General features: G+C 42.6%; 1 protein-coding gene across 1 annotated transcript in view; it reads left to right on the top strand.

The window, feature by feature from the left end:
* Positions 1-18462, top strand: part of LOC141070491 (uncharacterized) — a 170972-nt gene that overhangs the window by 84924 nt on the left and 67586 nt on the right. Inside the window, exon 13 of the mRNA XM_073559492.1 lies at positions 8433-9854. Within this exon, the coding sequence (XP_073415593.1) occupies positions 8433-9854 (1422 nt within the window). The remainder of the gene's footprint in view (positions 1-8432; positions 9855-18462) is intronic.

Consider the following 18462-nt stretch of genomic DNA (forward strand, 5'->3'; position numbering starts at 1 on the left):
TCAAGTGATTGGATTATTATTTAACTTTATATCCATCCGGCAACATACACCCTAAACAACACTACATGCCTAATTAAGCTACTGCTAACACACTGCCAAGCATAGTTGTGTAATGTAACATTAGTACTCATGTGATGTCATAGAGTGATTCAGAGTATTTTATCATGATATCACGGTGGTACTGGACCACTACGCCTCAGTATAGTAAGATGAGAAGAGGTCGACCTTTCCCAAATCCTGTCAAATTTCCCCAAGCAACCTCTGTTCTGATATAATGTTCGTTCATATGGTATAACTGTATTTACTAATTCAATCCAGGCTCTAAGAGAGGGATGTATCCCACCCATCCAACGTAGTGCTAACACTTTTCTAGCTAGAAAGAGTGTCTCACGTTAGAAACTCATAGCATAGTGTCCCCACATCTCCTCGTCCATCACCCCGAACAAACAGACAAGTGGGTTAAGCTGGACCACAACCTGTACTAAGGATGTCAACAACGATGTCATCTCTCTCCAGTATGAAGGGATAATGGGGCAACTCCATATCATGTGAACAAAGTCTGCTTCCAATGAATGACATCTCAAGCATTCCGAAGATTGAAATCGCCCCATTTTGAAGAGTCGTGACGGAGTTAAATACGATTGACTCAATTATATATAACACACCATTCTATTGTTGATTGATGGGGATACTTTAATTGGAGATGCAAGAACCTCATCTTGAGCATCAGTAATAAGACCCTCCCACCTCTCCCTGATTGCCACTATTGCAGAGCCAGTTCCCACTGATAGCATGTACGTGTATAAGGCAGAGATTAGACCCTGGGGTCCTTGTAACTTAAGGATGCCTATTAAAGGGAAGGATGATATAGCTTGTCACCCACCCATAGAGCGCAGTTGTGAGTGGAAAACTGATCTAAGCTGAAGGTAGCGGAAAAATTGAGACCTCGGAATTTTGTGTTTAGATTGAATTTGTTTGAAGGACTTTAGGACACCCTGGTCATATAAGTCCCTGACCAAGGAAACCCCATGTAAAGTCCCAAATTCGGAGGATGGGTGGTTCAACAATACCGGGAAATAACTGTTATCCCACAGTGGCATTTCAGCTATAATATCCCCAAAGCAGACTACCCTCAAAAAATGATCTTTTAGTCCCCAATTTTAAATTTTACCAAGGGTAACAGGAGAACTTGGACCCCAAAAGTTGTTGTCCAATTTGTCCTGCATACACAGATACCCCATATGTGGAAAAAAATACTGTTTGGGCACACGTCGGGGCTCGGAAGGGAAGTAGTGACGTTTTAGAATGCAGACTTTGATGGAATGGTGTGCGGGCGTCATGTTGCATTTGCAGAGCCCCTGATGTGCCTAAACTGTAAAAAAAAAAAACCCACAAGTGCCCCCTTTTTGGAAACTAGACCCTCAAGGAACTTATCTAGATGTGCCCCCTTTTTGGAACTAACCTACTGTTTCCTGTCATGTAAATTTAAGTAAATTAGTAGTGCATGGAGGTGTGGTACAGTTTGAAGCAATGTTTCATACACAGGCCAAGTTTTTTGGGGCAGGTGTCGCATTGATAAATGGTGTCCTTGCGTATTCCCCTTGTGTAACACACTAGGCAACTTTTTTGCGGCTTAGCTTCTTTTCCAGTCGGCGGAACCACCCCCGGGATGTGTTGACCTGGTATGATGAGAGCACCTTCAGTTCCGAATGTACTGGGGCCCGCTCAGGGCCTTAATCACTACCTGGAACTGAAGTTACGACGTATCGGTGTGGCCAGCACATCGTGACAGCAGGAAAGCGTTGAGCTTTGCCATTTGTCCAATTTGCACAGCCAGCTTTTTGTACCACATTCTGGCCTTTCTCAAAGCACTGTACGGTTGGAAGAGTTGATCAGAGAGGTCAACTCTCCCCATGTTTTTGCTGTACCCCAGTATACAGTCCGGTTTGTAGATCTGTGTAGAGGTACCTCGTACAGTGCTGAGGGCACTGCTATCACTGTGTATTGTAGTCAAGAGAAAGATATCCCTCTTGTCCTTGTACTTGACCACCGGCAGGTGGTCGCTACATTGGGCTCTGTTGTCACCCCTTCTGAGCATCTGCCCAAGTAGCATTTTAGGGAGGTTTCTCAGATTTTTGCGGACAGTACCGCAGGCTGCGGTACCTTGCGCAGAGAGGGATTTGAAGAGTGGGATGCTGGTATAAAAGTTATCGGTGTAGAGGTGATAACCTTTATCCAGCATTGGGTGCACAAAATCACACACCATTTTCCCACTCACTCCCAGGACAGGGGACACTCGGGGTTGAATCCTGGTGTCCTTTCCTTTGTAAACTTTAAAGCTGTGGGTGTACCCTGAGGTACTCTCATACAGCTTATAGAGTTTGATTCCGTACCTGGCCCTCTTGCCCTGGCCCTGCCTCATCTTCTGTCCTGGGATTTCTGTGTGGCGATTCCGCAGGACCCGAGGAGGACGATGACGAGAAGGAAGAGGATGAGGATGAAGAATCTGAGAAGTAAAAAAATGTGGTATCCTCTCGCTTCTTCGGAGAAGAGGAAGGCAAGGAAAGCAGGAAGGCATATGCCTCCTCCACTGAATAGCGTTGTTAGGATGAACGGGATGGCGGGACGACATTTCATGTATAAGGTGAGCACTTTATTTTTAACTCTGTGGGGAGGAGGGAAAGAGCTTGGTGCAAACTTTGTCTGAAAAGAAAAAACGAAGTTAAAAAAGCAAATAGGGAGGAAAAAAGTTCTGTGAAAAGAAAAGTGTAAAACAGCAGGCACGAGCTCTGATAAGTGAACTATTTCACTTATCAAAGTTTGGTGGCTGCTGGATGTATGCAGGAGGGTAACACAAGGGGGGTGAGAGAAAAATGGGAAAACAGCAAGTACGAGCGCTGATAAGTGAACTGTTTCACTTATCAAAGTTCGGCGGCTGCTGGATGTGAGCACGGAGGTGACGCAAAGGGGGCTTAGAAAAGCGAGCATGAGTGTTGATTGGTGAACTGCGTCACCAATCAACGCTCGGCGGCTGCTAAATGTGCGCACAGAGGCGGCACAAAGGGTCGGTGGAGGGGGGTTAAAAGAGGGAGAAAGGGAAGGGGCATTGGGGTGGATGAAGGGAGATCGGGTAGGGATCAAAACACTTACAGTTGTAGTCTCTTGTCCTCTTTCTTTTCTTTTTTCAGCAGGGATTGTGGTGTCACAGGCTTCTGTGGCACCACAAGGCCCAACACAGCAAGAGATCCAGCAGTGTGACCAATCTACATGAATCCTCAGCTAATGTGAGGACCTGCAGAGCAGTCACAGACAGGTCACAGAGCGGTCATACCGCTGTTGTGACCTGTCATTGGTGTGATCGATGATGACATTGATCACACCAATCAGCGCTGGCCCAGGTGATGCCGGGGTTGCTAGTCACCGTCCTAGGATCGGAGCTCACAGCTGAATCCTAGGCAGGTCACCGGCAGGGCACAGCGTGGTCACACCACGGCTGTGCCCTGTGATTTCCACGATCGACAATTACATCGATCGTGCCAATCAGCAGCTCCAGGCCAGGCCTGGCCTTTCCTTTCCTAGGCACCGACCTAGGATTGGTGCTCTTACAGCACCGATGCTAGGCAGGTCACCGTCAGGGCACAGCGTGGTAACACTGTGGCTGTGCCATGCGATTGGCGCGATTGATGTGATTGTCGATCATGCCAATCTGAGCAGTTTTCGGTACTTGATCCTAGGCTGGGATATCACTCTTTCAGGCAATCTGATTGCCTGAAACAATGAGACGCTGTGATTTGGCTGTTCAGTGTTGAACAGCTAATCACAGCGATCGTGAGTGCGGGTGGGCAGGGACACCCCCAGTTTGCCGACACCATCTTACCACAGGTGAGATGATGCCGGAATTTTAATGCGGTCACCGCGACTTTTGGTTGCAGTGTCGCGTTAAAGATATGACGTACTATTCCGTCCATGGTCAGACAGGCCCAGTCACATGGATGGAATAGTATGTTGGATGGCAGAGAGGGATTAAGTGGAAGCTGCAGTTCACCCAATTGCATACAATTCAAGATATTGCTTTGGACTGGAACTTTAGCTAAATAGTTAAACAATCAGTAGCATTACAAAATGTCAGTGTAGCCCAGGCCTTTTTACTGTTTGCAATGAAGACCTCCAACTCTCTCAAGAGCTCCATGTGCACAATTGGAAAAATCTATTCTGATCAAATGTCAACCCCTTTACCCCCGAGGGTGGTTTGCACATTCATGACCAGGCCAATTATTACAATTTTGACCACTGTCCCTTTATGAGGTAATAACTGGAACGCGTCAATGGATCTTACTGGTTATGAAACTGGTTTTTCATGACATATTGTACTTCATGATAGTGGTAAAATTTATTTGAAATAAATTTGTGAAATTTATTTTTATTTGTGGAAAAAAAAAGCAACTTTGGCCAAAATTTGGCAATTTTCAGACTTTGAATTTCATGCCTTTAAATCATAGAGATATGGCACACAAAATAGTTAATATATAACATTTCCCACATGTCTACTTTACCTCAGCACAATTTTTGAACCAACATTTTTTTTTCATTAGGAAGTTATAAATAGCCATTTTTCCAACAAAATGTACAAAACCCATTTTGTTAGGGACCACATCACATTTGAAGTCACTCTGAGGGGTCTATATGATAGAAAATACCCACAAGTTCCACCATTCTAAAAACTGCACCCGTCAAGGTGCTCAAAATCACTTTCAAGAAATGTTTTAACCCTTCAGGTGCTTCATGGGAATTTTTGGAATGTGGAAAAGAAAAAATGAACATTTAACTTTTTTTCACAAAAAATTTACTTCAGATTCAATTTTTTTCTTTTGACAACTGTAACAGTAAAAATGGACCGCAAATTTTGTAGTGTAATTTCTCCTGAGCATGCCAATACCCCATATGACGGAGAAAACCACTGTTTGGACAAGCGGCAGAGCTCAGAAGGGAAAGAACGCCATTTCACTTTTTAAATGCAAAATTTGCTGGAACAATTGGTGGACGCCATGTCGCGTTTGGAGAGCTTCTGATGTGCCTAAACAGTGAAAATCCCCCACAAGTGACACCATTTTGGAAAGAGACCCCTCAAGAAATGTACTTAGATGTGTAGTGAGAACCTTGAACCCCCGGGTGCTTCACAGACGTTTATAACGTTGGGCTGTGAAAATAATAAAAGCACATTTTCCCCACAAATATGTTTTTAGCCCTAAATTTAGCATTTTCATAAGGGTAACAGGAGAATTTGCACCATACAATTAGTTGTGTAATTTCTCTTGAGTACATCAATACCCATATGTAGGGGAATACTACTTTTGAGGTGCAGTGCAAAGTTCAGATTTTGCTGGAATGGTTTGAAGTGACATGAAACATTGACAGAGCCCCTGAGGTGCCAGAACAGAAAACCCCTATATGTGAGCTCATTTTACAAACTACACTCCCCAATGAATTCCTCTAGGGGTGCAGTGATCATATTGACACCACAGGTGTGTTACAGAATTTTATTCCATTGAGCAGTGAGGAAAAAATAACTACTTTTTTACCACCAAAATGTTTTTAGCCCCAGATTTTACATATTCACAAGAAGTGGGTAAAAATGGCACCTTAATTTGTCCCACAATTTCTACTGAATGTGGAAATACCCCATATGTGGCTGTACAGTACTACTTAGCCATACGTAGAGGCTTGGGAGGAACAGATACTGTTTTACTTCTGGAGCACAGATTTTCCTAGAACAGTTTGCAGACTCCATTTACAGAGCCCCTATTTGCTAGAAGAGCAGAATCCACCCCCCAAGTTGTTATTATTATTATCATCATTATTTATATAGCACCATTGGTTCCATGGTGCTGTACATGAGAAGAGGTTACATACAAATTACAGATATCACTTACAGTAAACAAACTAACAATGACAGACTGATACAGAGGGGAGAGAGGACTCTGCCCTTTCGGGCTTACATGCTACAGGATGGTGGGGAAGGAGACAGTAGGTTGGTGGGTTGCAGCAGTTCCGGTGTTGGTTGAGGTGATATCACCGGTAGTGGTGAGAGAGAAGGAGGTAGTGGGGTCATTGCAGGCTGTATGCTTTCTTGAAGAGGTGGGTTTTCAGGTTCCGTCTGAAGGATCCAAATGTGGTTGATAGTCGGACTTGTTGAAGCAAAGAATTCCAGAGAATAAGGGCTATTCGGGAGAAGTCTTGGAGGAGGTTGGGTGAGGAGCGAATAAGTGTGGAGGAGAGAAGGAGGTCTTGGGAGGACCGGAGATTACGTGAGGGAAGGTATCGGGAGATTAGTTCAGAGACATATGGGGGAGACAGGTTATAGATGGCCTTATAGGTCAGAATTAGTAATTTGAACTGGATACGCTGAGGGAATGGGAGCCAGTGAAGAGATTTGCAGAGGGGAGAAACGGAGGAGTAGCGAGGAGAGAGATGAATTAGTCGTGCGGCAGAGTTAAGGATGGACTGGAGAGGTGCGAGGGTGTTAGCAGGGAGACCACAGAAAAGGATGTTGCAGTAGTCGAGGCGGGAGATGATGAGGGCATGCACAAGCATTTTAGTAGATTGAGGGTTGAGGAAAGGACGGATTCTGGAAATATTTTTGAGCTGGAGGCGACAGGAGGTAGAAAGAGCTTGGATGTGCGGTTTGAAGGACAGGGCAAAGTCAAAGGTTACTCCGAGGCAGCGGACTTCTGGTACTGGGGAAAGTGTGATGTCATTAATTGTTATAGCTAGGTCGGGTAAAGAAGATCTGTGAGATGGAGGAAAGATGATGAGTTCAGATTTGTCTACATTGAGTTTGAGGAAGCGAGAGGAGAAGAAGGAGGAATAAAGGTGGTACTGGAATCCATGGGACTTTATGAGTTGCCCCAGGCCAATAGATTGAGAAACAAGGAGGTCCTAGAACAGACCCTTGAGGGACTCCAACAGAGAGAGGGTGGGATGAGGTGGGAGTGGGGGACACTGAATGTGTGGTTGGATAATTATAGAAGTCTTAGCTGGATGAACATAGAAGCAATAGAGTTTTAGCATTGAGTGATTATTAAAATCGTTGGAAAGAGAAAGTAGTTGGATTAATGACTTCATTAAACTTTATATGGGCCTGTGTACTGAAGACTAAGTATAGCGGAGTCAACCTTCAACATAGCATTTACACTCTTAGTCCTAAATTTAAGGAGAGACCCATGGATCGCCTACTGCTGCTTTGTTTTGTGTTATACCAGACTTTTCAATTTTGCTGTAGTTTACCAAATAGTATTCACACGATTGGATTTGGAAGCATCATGAATAACAACTTCAAGAAGAGAGAGGTTGAGCTTGGATTTCACCATGAATCAGCTTAGGAGATTGTTCTGGTGAAGGGAGATAAGAACTTTAAACCTGAACTTCCAGACATGATCACTTATTTAGTTGTTTGCTAGCTCATTCTGCAGTCTGATACATTGGAAGGAGTGTATAACTCCAATCGGCAATGGTTCATTAGCTGGCGAGACTGAATTTTTCCCCCATTTAGGAGAAAAAGTCAGGGCATTGTAAGTGAAGTTTATAAAACATACAACTCAGTTTGGGAGTAACGTCACTGCAGTCTCCAGAGAGTCCACAGTTGGACAACGCATCATCATATTCTTAATGGTGTTTAAAAGGTCTAGAAAAAATTGACATTGAATTCCAGTATCATTCCACTGGAAATCCAAATACAACTGTCACCCGTCTAAAAGCTGTCAAAAAAGCCTGCTCCTATTGCTGCTGTTTAACCATTTACAACAATCTGTACAATCGGTAACAGAAGAATATAAATGGTTAAAATTGGCATCTGTTTGGTTGCCAGTTGTCCTTTTTTCCCCTCCTGAATCCAATGCGGAGTGGATGTGTATGAGGCAAGTAGAAAGCCTAGGTCAATTTCTATATTTCAAATTTCAAAAAACTGACCGTCGCATCCAAGCATAAACAGAGTGTGAACAGGTGCTTAACCAAGAGTCACCAACTCGTATACATTCAAAAAGGAAGCACACTGTAGCGCCATAACATGCAAACATGAAATATGAAAAATGAAAAAGTGTTTGTAGGTCAATTTCTAGTAGTCAATGATACGTTTGATGCCACTGTCCAAGTCAGTTGAAAATTGAATGTCACTAAAAATTGTATAGAAAAATATTCAGGATTGAGAGTCCTCAGTAGTTGATACCTTTTAATGGCTAACTGAAAAGATGGTAACACATTGCAAGCTTTCGAGACTACTCAGGTCTACTGCTGGCTAACACGGTACAAAGATATACATCTTTCCTGTATAAAAATTGTATAGACATTTTATACTGAAATGCTCTGTATTATAAATGAATTAATATCCTTTCAGGGAATGTTATTTAAAAAATGTAATTGATTTCATTTTTTCGCAGTTGACTGTACCAGAAGCTCAGAAAAAAATGGGATATTTTCAGATTTTAAAGCCGATGATCATAATCTTGCACCGAATAAATATGAAGAGCATGCTCTTGTCTCAGATATACCACCAAAACCACACCATAATGGTCTGTCATATGATGCTTTTGCACTAGTTCTGTCTGTTGAATCATCACAAAATGAAAATAACAGAATTTATCAAGAATTTCAGAGAGCAAACACAAGAAAAAAGCTATTTTCATGTCTAACATGTGGAAAAAGTTTTACAGCTAAATCAAAACTTGCTAAACATGAGAGAATTCACACAGGGGAGAAGCCATTTTCATGTTTCCTATGTGGTAAATGTTTTACAGACAAATCATGTGTTGTTAGACATCAAAGAATTCACACAGGTGAGAAGCCGTTTTCATGCTCCTATTGTATGAAACGTTTTTCAAACAAATCAAATCTTCTAACCCATTTAAGAATTCACACAGTAGAGAAGCCATTTTCATGTTCCCAATGTGGGAAATGTTTTAAAGAGAAATCATGTTTGCTTAATCATCAGAGAATTCACAAAATTGAAAGGCCATTTTCATGCCCAGAATGTGGGAAATGTTTTAAAAATAAATCACATCTTGTTGGACATCAACGAATTCACACAGGGGAAAAGCCATTTTCATGTTTTCAATGTGGGAAATCTTTTACAAATAAATCAAATCTTATTGCACATCATAGAATTCACACAGGGGAGAAGTTATTTTCATGTTTGGAATGTGGAAAATGTTTTAGTCATAAAACAAAGCTTGCTATACATCTGAGAATTCACACAGGGGAGAAGCCATTTTCATGTTCAGAATGTGGGAAATCTTTTACAAATAAATCAAATCTTATTGCACATCATAGAATTCATACAGGGGAGAAGTTATTTTCATGTTTAGAATGTGGGAAATGTTTTAGTCTTAAAACAAAGCTTGCTATACATATGAGAATTCACACCGGGGAGAAGCCATTTTCATGTTTGGAATGTGGGAAATGTTTTAGTCTTAAAACAAAGCTTGCTAATCATCTGAGAATTCACACTGGGGAAAAACCATATTCATGTTCAGAATGTGGGAAATCTTTCACAGATCGATCAACACTTACTGCACATCAGAGAATTCACACAGGGGAGAAGTTATTTACATGTTTGGAATGTGGTAAATGTTTTACAGACAAATCAACTCTCTTTGGACATCGGAAAACTCACACAGGGGAAAAGCCATTTTCATGTTCAGTATGTGGGAAATATTTTGCAAAGAAATCTGGAGTTGTAAGACATAAACGTATTCACACAGGGGAGAAGCCATTTTCCTGTTCAGAATGTGGAAAATGCTATTCTTCGACGTCGATCCTTGCTAATCATCAAACAGTTCACACAGGAGAGAGCCAATTTTCATGTTCATAACATGGAAAATGTTAGTAATAGATTAATTGTTACTGTTGGAAAAATTTTATTCGAGGTGCAGAATTGCTGTATGGAATATTGTTTGCTGCAAGGAGACAAGACAATACAATCATTTAGCCTTGTTTGGCTATAATTGAGTAACACAAAGTTTATATAGCCATAATGTAGTGCCGACATTCCTGCATGCTTACTCCCTTTCCCAGCAGGAATGCCGCCTTACTCACTGCCACGGCCGCCGTCAAGCACTCGCTCCTCCTGCTGCTGCTTCTCTGGTCAGCGCACGGTTTGCAGATTCCTGGGCACTGTGCTTCTTAGGGCGTGCAGGCTCACACCGTTTTTTTTAAACTGTAAATTTTTATTAAATTTTATATTACACCAATTGAAAACAAAAATCCAAATAATTACACTCTGAACATTTTCCAGAAGTGAAAGAAAAGGACAAACACGGAAATTGAAAGGAGCCACAAGTACAGAGTACAATAAACTGAAATATATATAAAACACTTCCCCTGACTGGAAACCAAAATGTTAAATGACTAGTTAAATATTAGTACATCTAAGATATTTTTCAATAAAGGATGATTCGACACCACCATGAATGCGCTCCATCTGTTAACTAACTACTTATTGACTAAACCAGACATAGAAAGATAAGACATAAACAAGTGGGGGGAGAGGGGTGAGAGGCACGAGTCCCTAGGGAATAGACAAGAAGAGAAAGACCTAGTCACTAATCTGAGCCCAGTAAGTGTATGTTTCCACGTTCAATATTTGCTGCGGATTGGACGTTGGGTACAGCCGCAGCGGCCAGATGTTACAGCATAGTGGAGGGGATTTTATGAAATCCCATCCACACTATGCATTCAAAGACGCAGGTGGCAGACCTGCGCAACCGGACATGCGGCACAACATGTCTATTTATCTTGCTCAGTCTCCGCAAGATAAATAACACAGTCTATGTATAGGATGTGGTGATTCTGCATGTGTTCCTCCTGTATACAATAACCCCTCATCACTGCCTTGTGGGCCTCCCACAGAACTGAAGGAGAAGAAACTGAACCCTTGTTAAGATGAAAGAACTCAGTGAGATGGTCTTAGTTAAAAACTAGTTCAGATGCCAATGACAGGCCCGAAAGTGAGGTTGATCAGATTTAAGATCTAGTACAACCGTGGCGTGATCAGACCAGGGATCCTAAGAGATATGATATTAGCAAAAAATAAATCAATTCTGGTGTGGGTTTGATGGGGAGGGAAGTAAAAGGAAAATGGTATAAGAAAAAAATAGGATCAACTTGCTGAATGTATCAAAAAAAACCTTCTTTATTTCACACCATTAAAATGACAATGGAATCCATGTGAATAGAAATGCGTAAGAATGTGATCTCTGTTTTTATTCACATGGTTTCTATTGTCATTTTAATGGTGTGAAATAAAGAAGGTATTTTTGATACATTCAGCAAGTTGATCCTATTTTTTTCTTATACCACTATCCGATGATCAGACGGACTCTGGATCTCTGCTACAGCATTCAAAGCTACCAAGCACATATTTCATGGTGAGGAAAATGCCCTTTCTTTAGGATGATCTATCCTCCATAAGTCAAAAACAGAATTAGCCCTAATTAATTTCCTAAAGTCTAATGCTAATCTATGTTGTGTGATGGGGGCCTATCGGATAACTCCGAAAATGGAATATTAAAGTCCAGTACAATTAACAAAGCCGTCGGCAGATGTTTCTGTATAAGGGAAAACACATTCTGTAGAAAATTAATCTGCCCTGTATTTGGGGCATGTAGATTACATATGATAATGGGCCTACCTCTCAGAGAAGCTTCCATAACAATAAATCTACCCCCAGGGTCGATAATCACCTTTGTAGTATTGTCTCCCCACTGACGAAGGGGGACAAAACCCACCTGATCCTTGTCAATAAGTCGAGGCAATCAGCAATTGAGCCTATTGGCCAGCGTGCGGGTGAAATTTTTTATGTCACAATTTAATAGGGCTATTGGACGGCAGTTAGCGCAATCCAATGGATCCCTCCCTGCCTTAGGAACAAGGATCAGATACAAATGTGACAGCGAGTCTGGAATGGGAGAACTCTCCATAAAGTAATTGAACATCTTGATCATATGGGGAGTAGGCTCCTCTGCAAAAGTTTTGTAGTACAAATAAGTCAGGCCATCCGGACCAGGGAATTTACCCAGGGGTAGATACTGTATTTTTCGGACCATAAAACGCACTTTTTTCCCAAAAAATTTTGTGGAAAATGGGGGTGCGTTTTAAGGTCGCAATATACTTACTAATCCTGTGGCAGTGATGGCGGTCCTGGTGGCGGTGGTCCTGATGCAGCCTCCCTTCCCAGGCTGGTACGGCTGTGGTGCGATAGTGTCGGGGCTCTGGTGTGGCGGTAGTGGGGCTCTGTGCTATATGGGGGGCTCCGCCGGTATTTCATCAAAGCCCGGAAGTCCCCACAGCTCCGTTGCTGTGACACGGGGGGCCTCCGGAAGGATAGCCGCCGGGGGCGGCGCATGCTCAGGTTCAGATCTTGGCAATGAGATCTGGCATGATGAAGATATTAGAATTGCTACTATTACTATTAATAAAAGCCCAATGAGACTCAGAAGGAGCTGAGGGCAAACTTAAATGTTCCAGTATTATCGTAATGGGTTTCCTGTATAAAGGCTATGTCAGCTATCTGAAACTTCAATTCCCATATGGTAAGCCTCCTTTTTCTATGGAAATTGAGACCCCTAACATTTATTGATATTATACGAGTATGTACACTGCTCAAAAAAATTAAGGGTACACTAAAATACCATAGCCTAGATAACTCTGAATGAAATATTCCAGTTGCAAATTTTTATTCATTGCATAGTGGAATGTGTTCAGAACAATAAAACAACAATTATCAATGTAAATCAAAATGAATATCCCATGGAGGTCTGGATTTGGAATAATACTCAAAATCAAAGTGGAAAATCAAATTACAGGCTGATGCAACTTCAGTAGAAATGCCTCATGACAAGGAAATGATGCTCAGTATTGTGTGGGGCCTCCACGTGCCTGTATGACCTCCCTACTGTACAACGCCTGGGCGTGCTCCTGATGAGGCGGCGGATGGTCTCCTGAGGGATCTCCTTCCAGACCTGGACTAAAGAATCCGCCAACTCCTGGACAGTCTGTGGTGCAACGTGACGGTGGATGGAGCAAGACATGATGTCCCAGATGTACTCAATCGGATTCAGGTCTGGAGAACGGTCAGACAAGTCCATAGCTTCAATGCCTTCATCTTGCAGGAACTGCTGACACACTCTAGCCACATGAGGTTTGGTATTGTCCTGCATTAGGAGGAACCCAGGTCCAACCGCACCAGCATATGGTCTCACAAGGGGTCTGAGGATCTCATCTCGGTACCTAATGACAGTCAGACTACCACTGGCGAGCATATGGAGGGCTGTGCGGCCCTGCAAATAAATGCCACCCCACACAATTACTGACCCACTGCCAAACCGGTCATGCTGAAGGATGTTGCAGGCAGCACATGGCTCTCCACGGCGTCTCCAGACTCTGTCACGTCTGTTACATGTGCTCAGTGTGAACCTGCCTTCATCTGTGAAGAGCACAGGGCGTCAGTGGCGAATTTGCCAATCCTGGTGTTCTGTGGCAAATGCCAAGCGTCCTGCACGGTGTTGGGCTGTGAGCACAACCCCTATCTGTGGACGTCGGGCCCTCAGACCATCCTCAAGGAGTCGGTTTCTAACCGTTTGTGCAGACACATGCACATTTGTGGCCTGCTGGAGGTCATTTTGCAGGGCTCTGGCAGTGCTCCTCCTGTTCCTCCTTGCACAAAGGCGGAGGTAGCGGTCCTGCTGCTGGGTTGTTGCCCTCCTATGGCCCCCTCCATGCCTCCTTCTGTACAGGCCTGTCTCCTGGTAGAGCCTCCAGCCTCTGGACACTACGCTGACAGACACAGCAAACCTTCTTGACACAGCTCGCATTGATGCGCCATCCTGGATGAGCTGCACTACCTGAGCCACTTGTGTGGGTTGTAGAGTCCGTCTCATGCTACCACGAGTGTGAAAGCACAACCAACATTCAAAAGTGACCAAAACATCAGCCAGAAAGCATGGGTACTGGTATTGAGAGTGTCTTGATAAATGCCAATAATTTCCATCTGTCTATTCCATTTGCACAACAGCATGTGAAATTGATTGTCAATCAGTGTTGCTTCCTAAGTGGACAGTTTGATTACACAGAAGTTGGATTTACTTGGAGTTATATTCTGTTGTTTAAGTGTTCCCTTTATTTTTTTGAGCAGTGTATTTGATGCACATCAACTTTCACCCAGTGGATCCGTGGAGCCTGGAGGACATATTAACCAGAGGAGGACGTGAGCTGACAATCTCATTTCATACATATGTTCTTCTGATCGGCACAGTTTCCAATGGTCTGATTCCTCCTATCGATAAGTTATCTCTTACCTATCCTGTGGATTGGTGATAACTTGTTTTCACAAAGAACCCCTTCAATGTAAACTACCGTATTTGTAACTTGACTCAGCTCAGGTAAGCCAGTTTCACAATAGACCTACGATCCAGTGATGGCTTCTATAGCAGATGCCAGTGATGGATCGTTTGTTTAGCGCTAGTGTGAAAAGAGCAATCGCTAGCCATTCACTAACGTAGTTATGGCTGGTTATTTCATCCGGGGCTCGTCATTTTGACAGCCTGAAAATCGGTGCATGCAGCTTATTTTTCGCACCAGTTGGCATAGTTGCAGCCTCTTCTTACATAACTGAAGAAATGCATGAAAGGGCAGCCTCCTCACTGGATGAAGCAGTGTGCTCAAGCATTTGATGAGAAGCTTGCATCACAAGTGTCATCATCACCTCCTTTGGTGCTTTGTGGCTTTTGAAAGTACTGAAATACGACGTTTTTCTTTTTAAGACTTTTCTTTATCACGCTTCCTTTTCTCCTTTCATTTTTTAGAGGATTTATGATGGTACATCTTACTGGGTCTACGTACATATAACAACACAAAATCAGAACAACTTGAAAATGGCAATACTGCATCATATATAGGACTTCAGGAACAGTATAAAACATACAGGTAAAGCTAGTTTTAAGAACAGCTATTCACATTCTTACGAGGATGTAAAAAAAGATTGAAAAAAGAGTCTAACAGACTGACGCTTTCATTCTTGTCACCACTGAGTGAATGTAGTCAGATTTACATTAGTGTATTATTGATGTGTATGTTCCCCTATATTATGGATGAGTGTCCTAGCCTGACTGCGGGTTTTCTGACGCAACGTCATAGCATTAGTGACAGGCAACAGTTCAGTTAGTAATGTTGCAGGCGTTGGACCTGACGTACCTAGCAATGTACTATCAGTACCCCAGATGGGAATACCCCTTTAACCCCTTCGCGCCGGAGCCCATTTTTGTTTTAGCAATTCTGTTTTTTGCTCCCTTTCTTCCCAGAGCCATAACTGTTTTATTTATCAGTCAATATTGCCATGTGAGGGCTTTTTTTTTTGCTTGACGAGTTGTACTCTTGAACGACACCATTGGTTTTACCATATCTTATACTCAAAAAAAAATTCCAAGTGCGATGAAATTGCAAAAAAGTGCAATCCCACACTTGTTTTTTGAGGGTTTTTTTTCACTATGCTCACTAAATGCTAAAACTGACCTGCCATTATGATTCTTCAGGTCATTACGAGTTGATAGACACCGTACATGACATTTTTATCTAAATGGTGGAAAAAAATTCAAATATTTGTTAAAAAAAAAAAATTGCGCCATTTTCCGATACCCGTAGCGTCTCCATTTTTCGTGATCTTGGGTTGGGCGAGGGGTGAGACACTATGTTAGTGCAGATACGTTCTTTTGATAGCCCATTATTGCATTTCAACACAATGTCGAGGCGACCAAAACAAGGTAATTTTGGCATTTTGAATTTTTTCTCGCTACGCCGTTTAGCCACCAGGTTAATCCTTTTTTTATTGATAGATTGAGCTATTCTGAACGTGGCTATACCTAGTTTGTGTATGCTTGATTTTTTTTATTGCTTATTTTGAATGGGGCAAAAGGGGGGTGATTTGAACTTTTTGTAGTTTTTTATTTTTTTAATATTTACTTTTTTTTTTTTTTTTTACTTTTGGCATGCTTCAATAGCCTCCATGGGAAGCTAGAAGCTGCCATAGCCTGATCGCCTCTGCTACATATAGGCGATGAGCAGATCACCTATATATAGCTGAATCACTACAATGCTATGAGCGTCAACCACCGGGTGGAGCTCATAGCAATCTAGCATCAACAACCATAGAGGTCTAGAGAAGACCTCTGGTTGTTATGCCGACGCACCGATGACCCCCGATCACGTGACAGGGGTCAGTGGTGCATGTATTTCCTGCCCGACGGCGGGAAGCGCTAGTTAATAGCCGCGGGCGGTTCGCGATTCCACCTGTGTCTATTGCAGGCACATGTCAGCTATTGAAAACAGCAGACATGTCCCACCTTTGAGGTGGGCTCACTGCCGGAGCCCACTTCATGTGCCGTACTAGTACGGCGCAAGTCACAAAGGGGTTTATATTACGGCTTAGTTCTTAGGACAGTGGGCACTATTGTTTGCTGTTCTTAGATTTATAGGAATGTCCCTATCAGGGACACCGCACTGTACTTACAACCTAAGTCAGTGCTCGTGTCCTGAGCTGAGCTGGCAGAGCCCGGAGATTCTTGAGATGTGGTGTGGTTGTGAAACGTCCAACAGATGTACAGTACCTGCAGCATGTGACCGCCGGGGGCGGAGCCTAATACCAAAGACCCAGAAAGCAAAGTATCAGCTAAGGAAGCCAAAAGAGGTGTCAGACAGGCATGGGTAAAACCAGAGGATGACGTGGTTACGGGAGGAGGAGGACAGAGACATGGTCAACAACTAGCCAGGGTCAGAACTACAGAGAGCAGCGAGGTATTGGGCGGTAGCGATAAGACAGAATATCAGGGACGTAGCAAGGGTCAAACAGAGAGATACAGGAGGTACAGAATCAGACGGCAATACTCAGAAACGTAAACAGACCGGATCATACACAAGTGAGCATTCAAAAGCAAGCAGTATCCACAGATACACAGGGTCAGTAAGTCAGCCAAAGACAGAAGTATCACTGACAAGGGACAGAGCCAAAAAGAGGCTATTTAAAGCCCTCCCACAGCCAGAGAGAGGCCAACAGCATTAACCCCTGAAGCACTAGCCTAGAACTTCCAGACGGACCATGACAGGGCTCAGTTCTTAGGACAGTGTGCACTATTGATTGCTGTCCTTAGTATTATGGGAATACGTCTTATTATGATTAATTTCCTTTGATCGTATAAAATACTGTACTGTTTTTCTATTATGTTTTTCTGACCTCACAAAATGACCTTATTTTCATTGTATTAATTGGTTATACTTGTTTTTTGTTTTCTCTTTTGCTACTGGCACTGTAATATTGTACTCTACATAACTGACCAAAGGATGTAACTAAATGACTCTGATGAAAAATGTATTTAGTTAGCTAAATGTTTAGTGGGCATGTGTTATGAAGCTTTTATGTTAAGGGCTGTGACCACTCTCTGGTTATTGTTAAGCAATGTGCTTGTGAGATGATTAAATGGCACTTGGTGCAGAAATTCAGCAAATCTTATATTTCTATTTCCCATATTTCATATTTGGTGTCGAAATTCAAGAAAGGCCGTATTAGTAAGTGCCTTATCTCAAACACATTCATCAACAATAAGAAGAAAATTGCCAATGCTTTTAATCATTCTTTAATCTTTTGGAAGATTTTACTTTAAAGTTTGTCACCCCTCATATCTTAAAGTAATACATAAACAGAAACTGCTTTTCTAGCAGACTGACACGGCCAGATGAGATCCCTTTTCAGCAGTCACATCATTATCTTAACAAGTAGGATTACAATGAGAGATAACACTAACCACCGTGCACAGTAGGTTGTTTCAGAGCTCACCTCTTCTCCCTTCCTGCATAATGACATCTGCATGTCACTAAACATGAGCACAAAGTCACTTGCTAAGTACTGAAGGGGAGATATGTATCACTGCGGTTGTTATTTTGAGTGATATGAACCTAGGAAAATGCTCCAGCACACTAAGTGCTGAGAGGGGTTAATCGGCCATGTTTAGAGCTACAGCTGTACAGTCAGCAGTGTGGAGTCCAGAGGATAAACACTCTGCCACCTGGTACATTCATTGTTGGGTGTTTTTGTTTTGCCGTTAGGCCAGAAAGGCCATATTTGTTTTTTTCTAATGCTGCACTGGTTTATGCAGTACCTTCCGTAAACCAGTGTAAGAGTTAAAGGGACAGCGGTCCTGTGTCTACGTGCGTCTGTTTTGCCGCTATATAGAAGAGGAATAATGAGCAATTCTAAAAGTGAGTATGTATGAGAATCATTATTTAGCCAGCACATGAGTACCAATGCCATATTAGTACGACACACAGTGGCTTAAATGTTATCGCTGCCCCATAAAGTAGGCACAGATGACAATGTCTCAGAGTATAACAGGTTGTGCAGCCCTGATGTAAGAAGAATGAAAAAAT

This window comes from Dendrobates tinctorius, unplaced genomic scaffold (genome assembly GCF_039654945.1).
Source record: "Dendrobates tinctorius isolate UK_male_01 unplaced genomic scaffold, ASM3965494v1 ptg000014l, whole genome shotgun sequence".
NCBI lineage: Eukaryota > Metazoa > Chordata > Amphibia > Anura > Dendrobatidae > Dendrobates > Dendrobates tinctorius.